This window comes from Crinia signifera, chromosome 12 (genome assembly GCF_055691185.1).
Source record: "Crinia signifera chromosome 12, ASM5569118v1, whole genome shotgun sequence".
In the NCBI taxonomy this organism is placed as follows: domain Eukaryota; kingdom Metazoa; phylum Chordata; class Amphibia; order Anura; family Myobatrachidae; genus Crinia; species Crinia signifera.
In genome coordinates this window covers 17139088-17158357 of record NC_139228.1, presented here as the reverse complement: position 1 = coordinate 17158357, position 19270 = coordinate 17139088, and the positions used below count along the sequence as shown (strand labels likewise).

The 19270-nt window shown below is 47.4% G+C and overlaps 1 protein-coding gene across 1 annotated transcript in view; it reads left to right on the top strand.

Annotated features, from left to right (window-relative positions):
• Positions 1-10613, top strand: part of TTC6 (tetratricopeptide repeat domain 6) — a 94505-nt gene extending 83892 nt beyond the window's left edge. Inside the window, exons 30-32 of the mRNA XM_083167256.1 lie at positions 4291-4461; positions 6728-6953; positions 9435-10613. Of these exons, the coding sequence (XP_083023382.1) occupies positions 4291-4461; positions 6728-6953; positions 9435-9571 (534 nt within the window). The 3' untranslated portion in view covers positions 9572-10613. The remainder of the gene's footprint in view (positions 1-4290; positions 4462-6727; positions 6954-9434) is intronic.
• The last annotated feature ends 8657 nt before the right edge of the window (positions 10614-19270 follow it).

Sequence of the window (19270 nt, the reverse complement as noted above, 5' to 3'; positions counted from 1 at the left end):
CGTCAGCTCCGGCCTCGATCAGGATGATTTCAGCCACCAAGTAAGTCCGATGCTAACCATCGTTCGATGGTTAGCATCTAACAAAGGGTTTAGGACATTTTCGCGCGGGGCGGCATCTACTTGATAGTTGCCCGCTGCTTATTCGCTGCCGTGCGATCAGATCTGAATTAGGCCCCATGTGTCCACGGAGCACTGTACCACATGACTGCACCCAGGACTGATGCCTGCCCGTGTGCCCCCCAACACTCTGTACTTGCTGGTACCGCCAGACTTTCTGGTATTAAAATCATGAGGCACAGGCAGCTTAATACAGTAGGTGGCATTTGTGCAGTCTCCGTGCACTGCCCGATGCCACCACGCAACAATGCACCAGAGAGGTACAGTAAGTACAATTAATGAGTGCAGGTGTGTGGTGTGGCAACACTGGCATATGTATAATAGGTGCAGGTGTGTGGTGTGGCAGAACTGGTATATGTATAATAGGTGCAGGTGTGTGGTGTGGCAGAACTGGTATATTTATAATAGGTGCCGGTGTGTGGTGTGGCAGCACTGGCATATGTATATTAGGTGCAGGTGTGTGGTGTGGCAGCACTGGCATATGTATATTAGGTGCAGGTGTGTGGTGTGGCAGCACTGTTATATGTATAATATGTGCCGGTGTGTGGTGTGGCCGCACTGTCATATGTATAATAGGTGCAGGTGTGTGGTGTGGCAGCACTGGTATATGTATAATAGGTGCAGGTGTGTGGTGTGGCAGCACTGGCATATGTATAATAGGTGCAGGTGTGTGGTGTGGCAGCACTGGTATATGTATAATAGGTGCAGGTGTGTGGTGTGGCAGCACTGGCATATGTATAATAGGTGCAGGTGTGTGGTGTGGCAGCACTGGTATATGTATAATAGGTGCAGGTGTGTGGTGTGGCAGCACTGGCATATGTATAATAGGTGCAGGTGTGTGGTGTGGCAGCACTGGCATATGTATAATAGGTGCAGGTGTGTGGTGTGGCAGCACTCTCTGGGCATGTCGCAGCATTTAATAGGCAAGTATGATGCATTGAACATACCCTTAGAAACAGCACATTTTTAAGGGGATTTTATCCTGGCGGTCAGGGTGCCGGCGGCCAAAAGTCAGATCCCGGCATCCTAATTCGGAGAATACCAACAGGGGCTCCGTAGGCACCCTAACCCTCTCCCTCTAGCCCCTAACCCTCCATTGTAGTAATCCCCCCAACCCTGCCGCCTAAACCTATTGCCAACCCCCTTAGAGCCTAACCCTAAACTTCCCTCCCTGCAGCTTAACCATAATCTTCCACCCCCCCAATAGCCTAACCCTAATTCCCCCAGTAGTGCTTAAACCACCAACACCCCCCTCACCAGCCTGAGCCTAATCAGCCCCACATACTCACCGATTGGGATGCCGGATGTTGGTATTCCAGCTTCCTGACCTTTTTGAGGAAGGCCGTCGGGATGCCGACCCCACTATATTGAACGCCCGGATGCTGACTGCATCCATTTTGAACATCTAGAAAGCCTTCATTATAATAAGCTGGTTTTATTATTTTGCTTTACATTATATTTCATTATACTTTCCGGATCAGCACCGCTCACAGTCTCTACCTTTTAAATGTTACTTTCCTTGCAGAGAAGAATGTGACAAGCGTGTTATCTGGGTGAATTAATGTAACCTCTTGGTAATGTAATTTGTTAGAGAAAATGTTTTTGTTCAAGGTGAATTGCTTGGGGGAGCGCCAAAGGCACATGGCTAAAATATTAATCCTTTAAACCAACTTTAAGATTTATATGGAAAACTGTATGACCTGGAAATTAAGTTTTCTTCTTGGCTAAGCTGTAAAAATGGTCAGGCTGCATAAATTCCCGGCTCTGCTTAAAATAGACTGAAAAGGTGAAATGCAAAGTGTCTGTACCAGATGCGTTCATCCTTAGTGAAGCAGCATTTGTAAGTTCTGTTGCTCGTAAGATATTCATGCATACAAAATGTATTAGCATTATAGGATCCTTCTGAGTGTAACAGGGATGTAGTTGGCATACCGGCTCTCAGGACACCAGCAGACTATCGGTATCTATCTTTTTGACTGTCTGTATATCTATGATGCAGTCAGCATCCCAACAGTCATACACTATGACTATACCGATGCTGTTAGATGACAGGTGTGGGAACCTCAAATAGATCATGATTGCAATTCTGGAAAACCGGCAGCCGGGATCACAATCGGGAAGTATGCAGGGAATGCTAGCATGGACCTAGGGAAGGAGGGGTTAGGTTTAGGCATTAGTGGGGGAACCCAGGATTCGTTTGCGGAAAGGGGCGGGGATTAGGTATGGGAACCAAGAAGGGTTAGGGTCTGGCTGCTTGGTGAAGGCCCTCCAGCTGTTGTGAAACGACACATCCCAGCATGCCTTGCCATAGTAATAGCAAAACTGTAGCAAGGCATGATGGGAATTGTAGTTTCACAACAGCTGGAGGGCCATCATTTGGACATGCCTGGGCTAGGCACCAGTGAAGAGGGTTAGCGTCATGCTGTGGGACGGGGGAGGGTTAGGCTTAGGCTGCTGCAAGGGATGGTTATTGGGGTAGGGGAGAGGGTTAGGCTGCCGTCAGATAACTTGTTGGGATTTACACTATTGGGATGCCGGGGTCAGTCTTATGTATGTATGTATTGTTACGGATGCTGCCTGGACGCTGGATGTAACTACTGGAAGCTGGAGATCAGGCGTGAGCCCGTAGCCGGGACCGCCGGTTAGGACGGCCACAGCGAACCCTATACTGACTCTATTGAGTACCCCGGGCAGATGACAAACCCCTGCAGGAACTAGGCTTCACCTGTCGCCGCCGCGTTCGAAGGAGCGAGTTAGGCCCTCTCCAACCCCGATGCAGCTAGGTCTATGTGGGGACAAAGGGTAAGCGATCGTCAGGGGTAACTCAAGAGGAAATACTGACTACAGGGCCTGGCTGTAAAAGTACCCCTGTCTGCCGGCACCGGGCCAATGACGGGAATGCGACCCAGTCGCAGGCACAAGAGACAAATGACGGGGAATCTTCACATAAACAGGAGACAAGGCTACGAGGCGAATCCCCAAAACATAACCAGGACTAAACGGGGGAGGCCCTGCCTATTAAACGCATAGAAAGGGCAAGCAAAAGAAAACAAAGGTTAATAACTGGAAACTACCAGAGGGAGGAAATGGGCTTGGCCCACGGCGGGGCGCAATCCTGAACCCAAACAAACTAAACAACGGGCTGAACGGCCCACTAACAAAAAGAGCTTGGCAGCTCTCCAAAAGAACCAAAGGAAAATAACCCGGCTCCACAGGAGCACTTACGTGACCCACGGGGTGATGGTAACTGTGGATCAAGACTAGGCCCTGGAGCATAGCTGGGACAAACAGCACACTGGAAGCAGACCAGATGGCTGGGAGCCACTGCAGAGAATGGTTCCAGGGATCCAAAAGAGAACGCAGGAACAGGGACTGGGAGCAAGCTAGAAGCTGACAGGAACTGAAGCTATCACTGGCAGAGTATTGCAGGAGAGCCTGCCCTATAAAGGGCTCAGGTGATTAATTACACCTGAAGATCCAGGGAGCTCCCAGGCTAGTGCTTAACGAGCTAATTACCTAACAGCCTAGTGAATAATTAGCTGCCAGAATACTGAGCCGATGTGGCACATAGCTACCACAGGAGGCCACCAGTGAGTCAAATGCTGAACACAAAACCAAAGCAGACTGAACCATAAATCCAGATTCCCAACATGTATACTATCTATCTATCTATCTATCTATCTATCTATCTATCTATCTATCTATCTATCTATCTATCTATCTATCTTATTGTACATGTGTTTATAGTTTCCATTTTATGAATTTTCCCCACAGTCACATATGTTATCAGTAAAAACCTTTGTCGCCAGTGGTACAATACCAATAGATCTTAATTTTACATGGAAATCCTTGAAAATGACCTGTAGGCTGCAAAATGCATTTACATACTGATACATTATTCTTGTCTATGGAGCACAGCAGATACTTGCCTCCTTCACCATCTATAATGATTAAACCCCATATCTCATTTATTTAACGAATAACCTGCGCCACTCTGGTCATTGGGTGGTTACACGTTGAGACACAACATTCCCGTCTCATTCCTCCATCGTATACAGATTACTGTGGGGATCATCACCACAACAGTACACACAGCTCTCCGCACCAACGGCTGTCACACATGCGCAAGTGTTCCGTATTATACCTGCTATAACCTGGTACTTGTTCCCTCAGCTTGGTGTATCGGCACAACTGCTAACAAACCGCGGAGTCATCCACCAGTTCATGGGGAAGCTGCCTAACGCCATGAGAGATTATCAGTCCGCAATCGCTGCCGACCCCAAGTACTCCCTGGCTTACTTCAATGCAGCTAATCTGTATCTCCATAACCGGCAGTTCTCACAGGTAATCCCACCGTGGTTCCAAATGTTTGTTTCTTTTGGGATATGGGCGACTGTATGAAGGCCGACATACACTTAAGGTCAACAGGGCTTAAGTCGACAGATAAAATAGGTTGACATGGCTAAGATTCACATGGTTGGAAGGTCGACACAAGCATGTATCCCATCAACAGAATCTGCTGTTTACAGTTCTAGAAAACATTAGGGGCGGGGTGTTCTAACATCCGCAGCCCAGCTCCGCCCCCCTTTGTCGCCCATCGCCTGCATAATTATCGCATATGATCTAACATATGTGATAATTAGGGCAAAGGACAGCTCTTGCGTTAAGAGCTGTCCTTTGCGGTGAAAGTCAGCGGGTCCCAGCAGGTCCCGGTGGCTCCCCCTTCCCTCCCTTACCCGGCGCTGCTGCTGCGCCGGGCTCTACTCCCTGCACCAGGAAGAGGATCACAGTGCAGGGAGTAGGAGGTCACAGGTCCGGGCAGCACAGCACTGTTTTGCCCGGATACAGGTGAGGGGGGGTCGGTGTTGGGCGGCGGGGGTTGGTGCGGGGCAGAGGTGGGTCGCCAGATTTTTCTGGTGATGCCCCCCGTCGCGGTAACCCAGCGGGGGATGTTTAGAGCATTTTTAGTTTACAGAATCTCCCCCTAGTTCTTTTCAGAACACTAGTGGATTGACTGTATAAGTGTAATCCTAGTTCTGGACCTTACTGGAAATGAGAAGAATAAGATAACCGGAGGGGTGCATGTGGCTTTCCTCCTCCTGCAGAAAGTTACTGGAACTCACCAAGCAGGAGAGCTGGGGAGATGGTACCAGTCATTGCAGATGGTAAAACGCTAGAGTCTCAGGCTGGAACAGAGGAAGCCAATGGGACCATGATGTGTTACACAACCAGGTCAGGGGCACAAGAGCACAGCACCCACTTATTATTATTATTATTATTAGGGAGATCTGGGATGCAAAGGACATTAAATTATTTTAATTTATTGCATTTACTCTGTATACCCTAAAAGAATATGTGATGTTTGACATTGTATCTATATTTGCTATTCTGATGAGCGCACAATATTGTTTTGTTATGACGCATTTCGCTCCACTGTATATCCCAGGGATGCCAACTTTTAAAGTCTGTCAGCAGCACTTCAGGGGGCGGGGCTTGATGTAGACATCATCCAACCCAGCCCCCAGTAATGCAAATCCTGCAATTTGCGGGTCTTCGAGGAGGGGTGATGAGATTTATATATTTAGCCCCGCCCCTCCTCGAAAAGCCGTGAATTGCGGGAGATTACTGCTGCTGCGGGGGAGATTCAGGGTGTGGGCACCTTTCCGGAGGGGCTGGGAGAGGGACCCGATTTTCGGTAGCCTTCCGGCCATTCCGGGAGGGTAGGCAACCCTGGTATATCCATAAATGAGCAAAGCTCAAAAGGCAAAACTTCAATCTACCTCCCCTCCCCCCACCACCACCCATACCCACTTTCCAGTGACGCCTTAGAAGTTCCACAGCCACCAGCTGCATTAAGTACAACAATTCTGTATTCCTCATAGACATCCTTCATTTTGTGATAGGCAGACTCGGTGGTGCCCCCCAGATCCCGGCACCTTTGGCAGCCACCTGATAGTAGATCCGGCACTGCATATATTTGTTCGATATCAGCAGAGGGGAGAACTACATCTCCCATAAGCCTCCTCCCCTTCTAGCAGCACTCTGCCCTCCCATCATGCTGGAAGGAGGACTCAGCATGGAGGGGTGCATGTAATGACAGATGTAAGTTATCAGTATTCTATACAGTTGCAGTAGAAGCATACATGATAACTTCCACTAGTGAATGTTGTGTGATTGGCATACACAAATCCTTACAACCATATATTAGCACAGTGGTTCTCAACTTCAGTCCACAAGTTCCCCAACAGTTCACATTTTACGGGTCTCTACACAGAATCACAAGTTTAGTAATTAGCCCCACCTGTGGATCTTATAAAATGTGTCAGTGAATAATGAGTGCACCTGCCGGGTGACCTGGAAAACAGGGACTGTTGGGGGTACTTGAGGACCAAGGTTGAGAACCACTGTCTTAGCATATATTCTGCTTTGTCATTCAGCTGTATTGGATTGAAGAGATACAGAGTTTGCCCACACATCTGCTTCTGTTCAACCTCATTGTACATTCAATTATCCTCCATCATTTAAATAATGTATCAGCAATGTGGTCCCTCATCCACATCTCATTAAAGATGTTAATCCAACTCAGAGATGTATTCTGTATATTTTGCAGGCTAGAGAATACTACTCACAAGCCATAGAATTAGATCCTGGGAACGAGTCCGCTGTCCTCAACCGAGGCATCACGCTGATGCTTTTGAAAGACGTAGAAGGGGCCCTTCTAGATTTCCACAGAGTCCTAGATCTCTGTCCGGTGTCCTCTGCTGCATACTTCAACCGTGCCAGTTTACATAACACCCTACAGCAGTATCAGCAGGCCGACAGTGATATATCTCAAGGTACGTGTGGTCTGATCAGACACTTGGGTTTATTTACTAAGATGGCAGTTCTCCTGAAGATGGGATGTTGCTATGGAAACCAATCAGAATCTACTTTTTTATTTAAAAATAATAGATAGAATCTGATTGGTGGCCCCACTGAATCCAATGAGTTCTACTGACTGTTGAGTAGATCTAGGGGTCCTCAAGTACCACCAGTGCCTCTTCCAGGCATGTGGCCTGGGAATGTGCCAGGACTAGCAAGTTTGCAAATTCCTGGGTCTCCGCTCTATGATCCTGGTTGGGAGCAGAGTTGTGGGACAGGCCCAGGTTGTTTCCTTTCACACATACAGAAACCTTGGGTTGATGCGCATTCATGTGCATAAACCTGGGATATAGCTGCGTGTGTGAAGGGGGTACAGCAGGTCACACTTTCTGGATCTCTTAAATTAGGCACAGGTTAGTGAATATATTTTTTTCTGAGCCAATTATAATCCTACCTGCTCAAATCATGACCCGTTGAGGAAAATTGTGGGTTGAATTGGATTAATTTGTCAGAATAGGGGTGAAAATCGCCAAGGAAACATCATTATTCGACATAATGGGGCAGATGTATTAAGCCTGGTGAAGAGATAAACTGGAGATAAAGTGGAGAAAATGTGGAAGGAGTTAACGCACCAGCCAATCAGCAGTGTTTGAAATATGACAGTTGGAAGTTGATTGGCTGGTGCGTTATCTCCTACCACTTTTTCTCCACTTTATCTCCAGTTTATCTCTTCGCCAGGTTTAATACATCTGCCCCAAAGACCTGTAATGTTACCTTATTTAGGAAATATAATCTTTTTTTACACAACATTTTTTTATTTGAATATATATAACAAATGTAAGCGACGCTGGCATTTTTAGCGGATATTTTGTACATCTCTCACAGAGATGTTGGCACTTAAAGGGTTAAAAAATGGGAACATACCTGTTAAACACACACACACACACACACACACACACACACACACACACACACACACACACACACACACACACACACACACACACACACACACACACACACACACACATACACAACCAGATTGTAGTAACTAATATAAGAGATTTCCAAACTCCACCACTACAGTCCAGGTTTATATAAGAGGTTCCCAAACTCCACCACTACAGTCCAGGTTTATATAAGAGGTTCCCAAACTCCACCACTACAGTCCAGGTTTATATAAGAGGTTCCCAAACTCCACCACTACAGTCCAGGTTTATATAAGAGGTTCCCAAACTACACCACTACAGTCCAGGTTTTAAGGATATCTACGCTTGAGCCCAGATGGTCAAATAGACTAAGGACTTAGCAAGTCGCCTGTAGTTAAGTATGCAGTGTAATGGCAGAGTTTGGGAACCTCTGCCCTATATAATACTGTACTATCAGTAGTGAAATGTTCACCAATAGCTCCATATTGCTCACAGTCTTCCTGATTTCAGATGAAGGATAGAGTTGGGGCACATCTGCTGATAGTGTTGGCTAGTTACACACTGGCCCTTATTCAGATCTGATCGCAGTGCACAATTGTTCTCAAAATGGGCAAAACCATGTGCACTGCAGGTGGGGCAGATGTAACATGTATAGAGAGTTAGATTTGGGTGGGGTGTGTTGAAACTGAAATCTTCTGCAAATTCATAACTATGATTGACATTTGGGTTATCGGTATAGCACATGCATTATGGGTATTTATTTGGGCTTGACCAGTGTAAAGGTATTCAAAGGCCAAAGACAATACTCAATGATTGACAAAGGCAAATACACATATAGCGTACAGCCCATGTTCTTGGAGTGCAGTATTTTGCACTACGCTTTTATTCCATCCAGCTCACCTTGGGGGTTATTTTAGTCCATTCTTTCTGACAAAATCTTTCTTAGATGGACAAAACCATGTGCACTGCGGGTGGGGCAGATGTAACTTGTGCAGAGAGAATTAGATTTGGGTGGGGTTTTTCTTCAAAGTGAGATCTATATTGAAGTGTAAAATCATGCATTCAGTATTTTCCCTGCACAGAAACAAAATAACTCACCCAAATCTAATTCTCTCTGCCCATGTTACATCTGCCCCACCTGCAGTGTACATGGTTTTGTCCATCTAAGAAGGATTTTGTCAGAAAGAATGAACTAGAATAAACCCCCTTGTTCTAGACACAGCAGCTAAGCCACAGTACCAGTGTAGTACTTGGGATGCCAGACGCAGGAACATTAGAGTCTAAGAATAGCGCCACCTGCTGTCTGACTGACAGTACTTCTTATGCAAAAACACCACTGCTTCGCCAGACGATAATGCATCATGGTTCCGAACTTTGAAGACCATGTTGTGGCGCTCTAATGATTACAGTAAAGACATCTTAGTGCCAATCAATATGCAGTACAGCCCTTCAGTATTTCCTATACGTAAATGACCCTTCTTTTTGCTTTTTCACCAGTCTTTTATAATTGTGCTTTACTTTCTACAGCTTTGATTCTTCAACCTGGAGATCCCCTTATGTACAAACTGAGGGCTGACATCAGAGGAAGAATGGGACTGGCCAAAGAAGCTATTGAGGACTATGAGCAAGCTATAACACTACTGCAAAAACGTGCCCATAGATAGTGATAGCATCACTGCCTGCTAAAGTGTACCTGTGACTCTACATACTGCCGGGGCAATAATCTGGTGTCTGATTCGGGGGGGGAGTCAACTACTAAGATCTCCTGTGGTACTGCAGCTTTACATACAGGGAGTCCAGGGCCGGCGCTACCCACTCAGCAGCTCCTGCAAAGCAGGGAGGCGCCATGCTGAAAAGGCGCTTTCTCCCTCCCTGCTCTGCTAAAACTGCCTCAGCCCTCACTGTCACTGCCTCCTGCACGCCGCCCACAGCGCCTGTTTGACAGCGGGTGGCAGTATGGAGAAGCTGAGTAGCTCCCTGCACCGCGCACACACTGTCCTCCTCCTGCAACCTGCCCCCTCTTCCTCACGGACACTTGCGCTGAGGCATGTAGTGCTGTCTGTGAATGCCTGGATGACATGTCATGTCCGGATCCGCCCCCTAGCCATTGCTCCCTGCACCTGTCAGCTGTCAATCAAATGACGAACAGGCAGCAGCGCCGCCTCCCCTTCCTTCCCTCTTCTCAGTGTGCTGTGCCTGTGCCCCTGCCAGTCCTCAACACTCTGCCCCTCTTCTTCCATCTCCTCCTTCTCTCCCCTCCTTTCCCCCTCAGTCACAAGTGCTGCACATACTTTTTGTACTGCTTTCGGATCGCATCGCACACACATTGCATGCATGCTGTGCGATGCGATGTGATGTAGCCCATAACGTGTATGGGCTCGCAGCGTGTATGGGCACCTTTAGTGTGGACACAGCACTGAGATGGTGTATGCATACATGTACATGCACCCAAGATCCTCCATAGGATCGCATGTTGCATACACTCCCACAATCGGGCTGCAGCTTGTTGCAATGGCAATGTGAAAGGGCGCAACATGTATGGTTTGCAGGAGGGCGCCGGACACCCTAGCACCGGCCCTGAGGGAGTCATTGTATTTATGTATAGTAAGGTACGGTAACTTTAAGGATATTGATTTTAAAACCCTCTGCACTTTCTCCGCTCTGTATAATATCCATTGATAAAAATATACACATTTTATCTTTACAGCAGCTCGCAGGCTCTTTACTGTTATAGACAATTATTTTGATTTGAGAAGATGTTTCGCATGATCCTTGCACTACATAAGATAAGGATAATATCATATTCCTATATTCACGGGCACTGCTAGAGAATAGTGGTCACTGGTGGGCCATCAGCATGTATGTTTGACAAGGACAATAGCAGAAGGTTGATGATGATGATATGGACATGCTTAAAATGTCAGGATTGATGGCATTTCCAATGGAATGAGGGTTACTGGTTGTGCAGCATTAAGGGGGTGTTGTATGGCTCTCCGACAGGGTGGAACCCAGCGGTCAGTATCCCGACTGCCGGTGCTCCGACAGGGGGGGGGGCAGTGCAATGTAGCCCCTTGCAGGCTTGCTGTGCTCTCCACGCTGCGGGCTCGGTGGCAGTCAGCACTGCTCGCTGTCACAGCTTGCAAAAAGCATTGAATACTGCCCAAATTATTCTCACAGGGAATGGTCCCCAAATCAGGAAGTTGGGTATGGGTCGACCAAATTAAGGTCGACATACATTGAGTTGATCACTTAAGGTCAACAGGCCTTAGGTTGACACATGAAAAAGGTCGACATGCTTAATGAACTTTTGGTAGCCAACTAAGGTTGTGTACTTCTGGTGAAGACACTGTTATTCTGATGGAAGTTTCATCCATCCTATGTATTTCCCCCCTACCCTCCTATTTTGCATGTGGAGACAACGGGTGAGATTTAATTGGATGAGAGCAGGGGCGCTGGAACGTTTTTAGGTTGGGGGGGGGGCAAGATATAATCTCATTTTGGCGCCCCCTAAATTGCTATATGTCCAGCACATGTCCCCACATCACTCATATGTCCAGCACATGTCCCCACATCACTCATATGTCCAGCACATGTCCCCACATCACTCATATGTCCAGCACATGTCCCCACATCACTCATATGTCCAGCACATGTCCCCACACCACTCATATGTCCAGCACATGTCCCCACACCACTCATTTGTCCAGCACATGTCCCCACATCACTCATATGTCCAGCACATGTCCCAACATCCCTCATATGTCCAGCACATCCCCCCACATCCCTCATATGTCCAGCACATGCCCCCACATCCCTCATATGTCCAGCACATGCCCCCACATCCCTCATATGTCCAGCACATGCCCCTACATCCCTCATATGTCCAGCACATGTCCCCACATCCCTCATATGTCCAGCACATGTCCCCACATCCCTCATATGTCCAGCACATGTCCCCACATCCCTCATATGTCCAGCACATGCCCCTACATCCCTCATATGTTCAGCACATGCCCCCACATCCCTCATATGCCCAGCACATGCCCCTACATCCCTCATATGTCCAGCACATGTCCCTATAACCCTCATATGTCCAGCACATGCCCCTACATCCCTCATATGTTCAGCACATGCCCCCACATCCCTCATATGTCCAGCACATGCCCCTACATCCCTCATATGTCCAGCACATGTCCCTATAACCCTCATATGTCCAGCACATGTCCCCACATCCCTCATATGTCCAGCACATGTCCCCACACCACTCATATGCCCAGAACATCAATTGTTCACACACTCCCCATAACTTAATACATCCCCAATGTACATTAACTCAAATTGTGAGCAAGTTTAGAGATCTCCTCAACTTACTTTCTTTGTTTTGCTGCCTGGATCCCTCCCATACACAGCAGGGCAGACACGCTGGCCACAGCAGGATGGGGTTGGAGCGCGCTGGGGACCTGGATGCTGGATGCCATGCCCATGCGACGCTCGTCGCTGAAGCAGCAGGGGGCGGGCGGCCGTGGCGTCAGACACTGTAAGTGTCAATCAAACACCGCTGGGCAGGGCGGCCGGCAGGGAGGGGACTGAGTCTAGTGTTCATTCTAGCACCCGCTAGCTTTGAAAACCCATGCAGTTCCTCTTCCCTGCTTGGGGTGTCGCTGTCTGCTGTGGTGTTTCTAGCACAGGTCTGGTTTGCATATCAGTGCTGATATACAGACCACACTACGCTAGAAGCACTACAGCAGACAGCGACACCCCAGGCAGGGAAGAGGAACTGCATGGGTTATCAAAGATAGCTGGTGCTAGAATGAACACTAGAGTCTGACAGGGAGGACGGATGGAGAGACCCGGCGCAGCGGCGCCAGCGCGCATAGCACTGCAGGATATGTGAGTGTAGAAAAGACCTCACACATACATCAAGACACAGACGGGCCCCGGCCGGGCTCTGGGGCCCTTCAGATCGCCGGAGCCCGTCACACATGTCCCCCTTGACCCCCCCTGTCGCCGGCCCTGACAGCGCCCCCAGACAACGGTACTTTAGCGCCTCAGTAATTTGGGGGGGGGGGGGGCAAGCTGCCCCCTTGCCCCCCCCCCGTTCCGGCGCCACTGGATGAGAGATTCAGAAAGTGAGAGATTTGGTAAGAAATCTCCAGTTTCTTTTAAAGCGGCAATCATTTACACAGCAAAACCAGTTTGATTTTGCAGTGTAAATGATTGCCGCTTTAAAAAAACCCTGAAGATTTCTGACCAAATCTCTCACTTTCTGAATCTCTCATCCTATTAAATCTCACCCAGAAAGTCAGGAAAGAGAAAAAGGTTGATAACTATTCTTCCCTTTTCACCAAGGCTTCTATGATTCCCAGAGGCCTGGGAGATATTCTGAACTATGGCCTCTACCTCTTCATCCAAGGGTTAAATTCTTCACCCAAATATACAGCAGATACCAGTGGCGTAACTATTAAATTTCCGCCCCCCTGCCGCAAATTCGGGCAGCGCCCCCCCCTTTTGGGTTAACAAACCCCCGTCCAACCCCTAGGGTTAACAACCCCCCACCCCTGCACCCTCCCTGTGCACTGTACCTCCTGCCGCGGCCGGCGCTTATGTCAGGTCCCGGCTCTCCCGGCTCCTGCAGCATAAAAAAGGGACTCTCAGAAAATGGCTGCCCCCATAATGCAGACAGTTTTTGAGGATGCTAGAGTAGATGGCGGCCTCCTCTAGCAACCTTAAAAACGGTCTGCTGTATGGGGGGCAGCCATTTTCTGAGTCACTTTTTATATGCTGCAGGAGCCGGGACCTGACAGAAGCGCCGGCCGCGACAGGAGGTACTGTGCACGGGGAGGGCGCGGGGTACCAGCCAGCGGCAGGGGCAGACGGCAGTAGGTAACTATATCCCCGCAGACCCCCCCTGGTGCCCACACCTTCTCAGCGCCTCCCCGCAGGGGCTGGGGGGCTATAGTTACGCCACTGGCAGATACAATTTATAGCATGGAAAAAAAACACAGACACTGTTCAGAAATAAAGGTTATCAGTCAGTGATCAATATCCTCATGGAAGCAAACACCTCGTGTGGTGGTTATTCAAGAAACTTCTTTTCCACAAATACTTGATTTCTGGAAGATGGACTAAGAAAAAACCCTTCCGTTAATGCTAAACTCAAGGTACTGAAGACAGCGAGCATCTCTTCCAGAAGCGTTGGTGAGTTACCATCACTATGGCTCAGAGAACTCTTTTAAATATCAATCACTATATCCAAAGCAAAGTTCTGAGTTATACAGAAGAGCTGTTTGTGCTTCTGTATGGAGCACATAAAGGTCATTCCTATTCCAAACAGGCTAGTTTCAGATGGATTACAGAAGTGGTTCCTCCTTGGTTACATCCCATTGTAAGGGTTACCATGGAGTATTTCAAGAGAAAACTGAGTTACGTATATTCACAGATCATTCTTTAAAATAGTCCAGAGCAGTTCAGGTTTCCTATTTATGTAATATCAGACTTTTTAGAGACAGCTTGAGAATATTTTCAGGTACTAGACAGGATAACCATTATATACCATCTTGTGGTGTGTACTAACCACCTGTTTTTACCGGTTTTGAGCGGACTTACCCATGACCCTACCTTCTACTGTCCCTTCTAATTCCAACCATACTATGCCTGTAGCCACCAGGGATGGAGGGTGGGTAACTGGAAATGGCCTGACTGCCATCTTCCTAACTCCACCGTTGTTGGCCAGTCTCCTTGGCTACTCAGCATGGGGCTAACCACATCCTGCCTTCCCCAGAGGCGGTCAAATACACAGTGCAGGCGCCATCTAGTGTAAAAATGATTGCCTGCACTGTCTATTTGGCTGGACAATACTGGCGCTTCACATCGCTATCGTCCCGCTGTATACACACCAACTGACTCTTCTTAACCTTCTAGACGATTTTGATGATGTAGACAAAATCGCCTGTAAGAATCGCCCCATGTGTGCCTGTACGAATTGCCCCATGTGTCTGTAGGAATCGGCCCGTGTGTGTCTGTAGGAATCGGCCCGTGTGTGCCTGTAAGAATCACCCCGTGTGTGCCTGTAAGAATCGCCCCGTGTGCACACGGTTTATGAACTCGCTGCCCCGCACAGTTCAAGAAGCCACCACTCTAAAATCTTTCAACAACAGACTTTCCTGTTCTCTCAAGCATTTCACTAATAACCACTGGTTTGCTGGTTTTATTTTATTTTTTGTTCTTTAATAGCAAATGTAATGCACTTTGAGTCCTACGAGGAGACAAGTGCTATATAAATAACCTTGTTCAGGATGAACAATGGCCAGCTTGATTGACCAGATCCTCCACATAGTATGTTTAGATAACCTCCAGCCCAATAATCTATATCATATATCAGTGGCGTAACTATAAAATCTGCTCCCCCAAGCCAAAAAGTCCCCCCCCCCCCATAGCAATCTAGCGAAACAAACAGGGCTGTTTCTAGACAATATGGCTCCCAGTTTTAACAGTAAACATGGGCCCCACCATTGAATATTTTAAAAATAAAGAATGCATTTAAAAAAAGTATGTGTGTAAAGTTCGCTTCAAGGGTTAATGCCCTTTAGAAAAATGCAACACACTGCAATGCCCATTTACAATATGTCACCCATCTTAATTTCCCTTAAACATTATGCCACACACAGTAATGTCCATTACACATTATGTCACTTATCGCAATGACCATTACATAATATTTGACACACCGCAATGCCCATTAAACATTATGCCACATACTGCAATGCCCATTACACAATATGCCACACACCACAATGGCCATTACATATGCCACCCACTGCAATGCCTATTACACAATATGTGACACTCCGTAATACCCATTACACATGGTACACAAACCGTAACGCCACTTACACGTTACGCCACACACTGTAATGTCCCTTACACTATACGCCGCACACCGTAATGCCCCTGACTCTATATGCCACACACCATAATGACACTAGTTTTATATATATATATATATATATATATATATATATATATACACATACATATATATATATATACACATACACACACATACACATACACACACACACACACACACACTGTAGATATACATATAACATCTCCAGAATTAAAGCAAGCCTTCTGCTATTTACTATCATTCGGAGAGGCTAAGGGAGGGAAGGGCGGGGGGAAAAGCTTGTTTTCTGGCAAAATGCCAGTTCACCGCAGCTGACAGGTGCCCGCAGCCCACCAGCTGACAGGCGCCCACCACAGCGCTGCTCTTCCAAGCCACCGCGGGGGCTGCCTCGCGGTGGCTACGCCACTGTCATCTATATACAGTATATGCCTAGTGTCTGTGTCTCACTGAAACACTGCCATCTTTTGGCAGCAAGTGAAACTACATCTATTTTCTCTCACACATTAGCTACAAAGCATTACTAGCTTTCATAGCATTTCATAACATAGATTTTGTAGTAGATATTGATTATTCACAAAGTGCTATACAGCAACTGTTTGTAACTCTTCAGTTAAGTCTCTATTTAACTGATTTTAAATAGGACAAGTTACACCATAAACATTACGCAGATAGCCTAATATCAACCCTTCAGATCAGTGGCGTAACTAGATACATGCGGGCCCCATATCAAAAGTTTGTAAGGGCCCCTATTCATCAACTAATTCTGAAAAATGTATATAGTACATGGTCAAGGGATGCTATGGGGCCCAGAGCTGAAGGGGGCCCATCTTTACTGTCTAATTAATATGTTTTACATACATTTATCACCATCAGTTGCTAAACAGGGGGCCCTTAAAAACTTTTGCTATGGGGTCTACGAATATCTAGTTACGCCCCTATACATGATACTTTGACAGGCAAAGTGGGCCCCTCTCAGCTCTGGGCCCCATAGCAGCCGCACTCTCTGCACCTATGGTAGTTATGCCCTTGCTTCAGATACAATTTTTGTTTCTACATAACTTCAAAAGACACTGATTTAGTATATACTGTATATAGTTATGTCAGCACCTTAATTACAATCTTTGGAGTACTGTGTGTTTCGGGAAAGGTTTCCAGTTTGTCTGAAGGTAATGACCCCGTCCCCGTAGCATCTGTCTGGCTGTGTGACTGTGGAATGGATTATTTGTAAAGTACCTATGGAGAATGAAAGTAGAATTAGCAAATCTGCTGATCTCCCATGTAGAGGTTAATAAGCCAGCGGTCTCCTGACAGTGCGGCCATTAGATCTAAGGTGTATTTCATTATTTAAAATCCAATCACATATTCTCTTAACTGGGGGGGGGTTCGGGACAATTAACGACAAGACATTGTTTCTTGAAGTGTGCTATACTGAAGAGAAGATTTGAAATGTGCTTTTACTAGAACAGCAGAGATGGGCATACAGAATTGTCTGGAAGTGTTGTTGGAACAGTTGTATCATAAACATAGCCAGCATTGCCCTAAGGAAGGCAGAGTGGTCTGCAGGGCTGCCACTAGAAATTGTGAGGCCCGGGACTGAACAAATAGACAGCCCCCCCCCAAAAAAAGATCAAGAAAAGAAGTGCCGACCGGTATCCATATATGTTGTGAGCTCCTGGTCGGGGAGTTTCCACCGAAGGCACCGGGCTTGTTTATATGCGCATCATCGAGTGTGCTGCCCCATCTCTGGAGATATATGCACAATATAGCACAGCTGGGCATAGCAGGCACCCCTCACCTGCATGCGCTGTCTCTCAAAGGACCATGTTGGGAATGGCTGGGAGGAGCTGCATGCTGAGTGTAGGAGCATCCGTGAACTTGGCCATCTTCGGGGCTTTCATGCTTGACAGCCAGATAAAACAGTTTCACTACTGTACAAAACAATTTCCTGCTGGTCACTAGGAGCTGTGTCTGTGCCACTTACAGGTGCCGGGAGTGGGCATAGCCAACTAATTGTGCTGGGCAGAGTGGTGCTTGGACTGGCCCATCTGACCAACGGCCCTTCCGGCACAGACACTGACTGTAATACCGCCGCGGCCCTGGCGGTTGAGCTGGAGGAGGACCTGGCAATAGCAACCGCAGGACGAGCTGCGCGACACCCTGTGCAGTTGCAGGGCTCATTCCCTATAAAAGATGGCCCTGGCATTGGGTGGAATGAGTGGACCGGGCCTTTCCCTCTCTGTCAGAGTGGCTGGGCCTCAGACAGCTGTACCCACAGCACCCCCTTTATGAAGGCCCTGATAATGGGTGCAGGGTGGGATGCTCTGGGTGATCCACACTACTTACCCAATGGCCGCTGCCTGCTCCTCTCTTTCTCCCAACTCCTGTATCTAGCACTGAGGGAGAGACATTGTTGTACCAGATATGTCGTAGCGGCCTCAGAATGGACCCACTCACCCTTCTAGTGCTCAGGAAGCTTGATATGGGTGGAAGTGAAAAAGCACTATGGGGGATTGGGTGGGAAGTGCATGGTTGCCATGTAGCGGTTCTGGTAACCATTATATTTATGGACAACACAAGCCTTCAAGATGTCTACTTATGGTATCTACGCTCCCTCCTGGAGCCCCGCCCCCGCCCAGTTTCCATGCCCCCCCTCCATTTTATCAGGCCCCGGAAGACCTGTCGGTGACTCTGGCCATGGGCAACCTCACCGCTGGCTCACTGCTCCTCCACTATCACTGCTTCATACATCTACATCTTTATGCCTTGTATAAAGAAAGAAAAACACAATATAAAAAAAAATGATAGTTAACATTGTGCACTGCAAAGAAAGCATGAAGTACATAAAAAAAAAAAAAAAAAGACATGAAAGTATCTCATATTTTTTTATACTTAGCGGACTATGGGGAAGATGTACAGTATCAAGCATTCCAAAGAGTGAAACCCATAGCAACCAATTACCCTTTACCTACCATTTGGTTGCTATGGGCAACTTCTCCATTTGTCCAATTCCCCACCCTTTAGAAGTTGTGACACATTTCCCACCAATTACCAAACAAAGGACCTAATGGCCGATGTGGTGGCCTGCTGAAATTGATTCGATATCGGAGGCCGCCGAGACCCAGTGGACTGCCGGTAGCAGCTGGCAGGGACGGCGCGGTGTGGGGAGCTAGGGCCATGCTGCATTGAGCAGCACGGCCCTCGTTCCAAGATAGTACAAATAGACTATACTGCACAGTCTATTTCAATATTTGATTCCGATGCTGTGGGGCCGCGCATCCTAATTGAATCAGGATCGGGTGCTGCGTAGCACGGTTCGATTTGCACTAGGCGCTATGCAATTTTGACTATATAGTCAAAATCGATAGTACAGACTTGTGGGCACATGATTAGTCAGCTATGTAAGCTAAAGCAAAGAGCACACAATTAGGCAAAATCGTTTTACATGGCAGGTGGT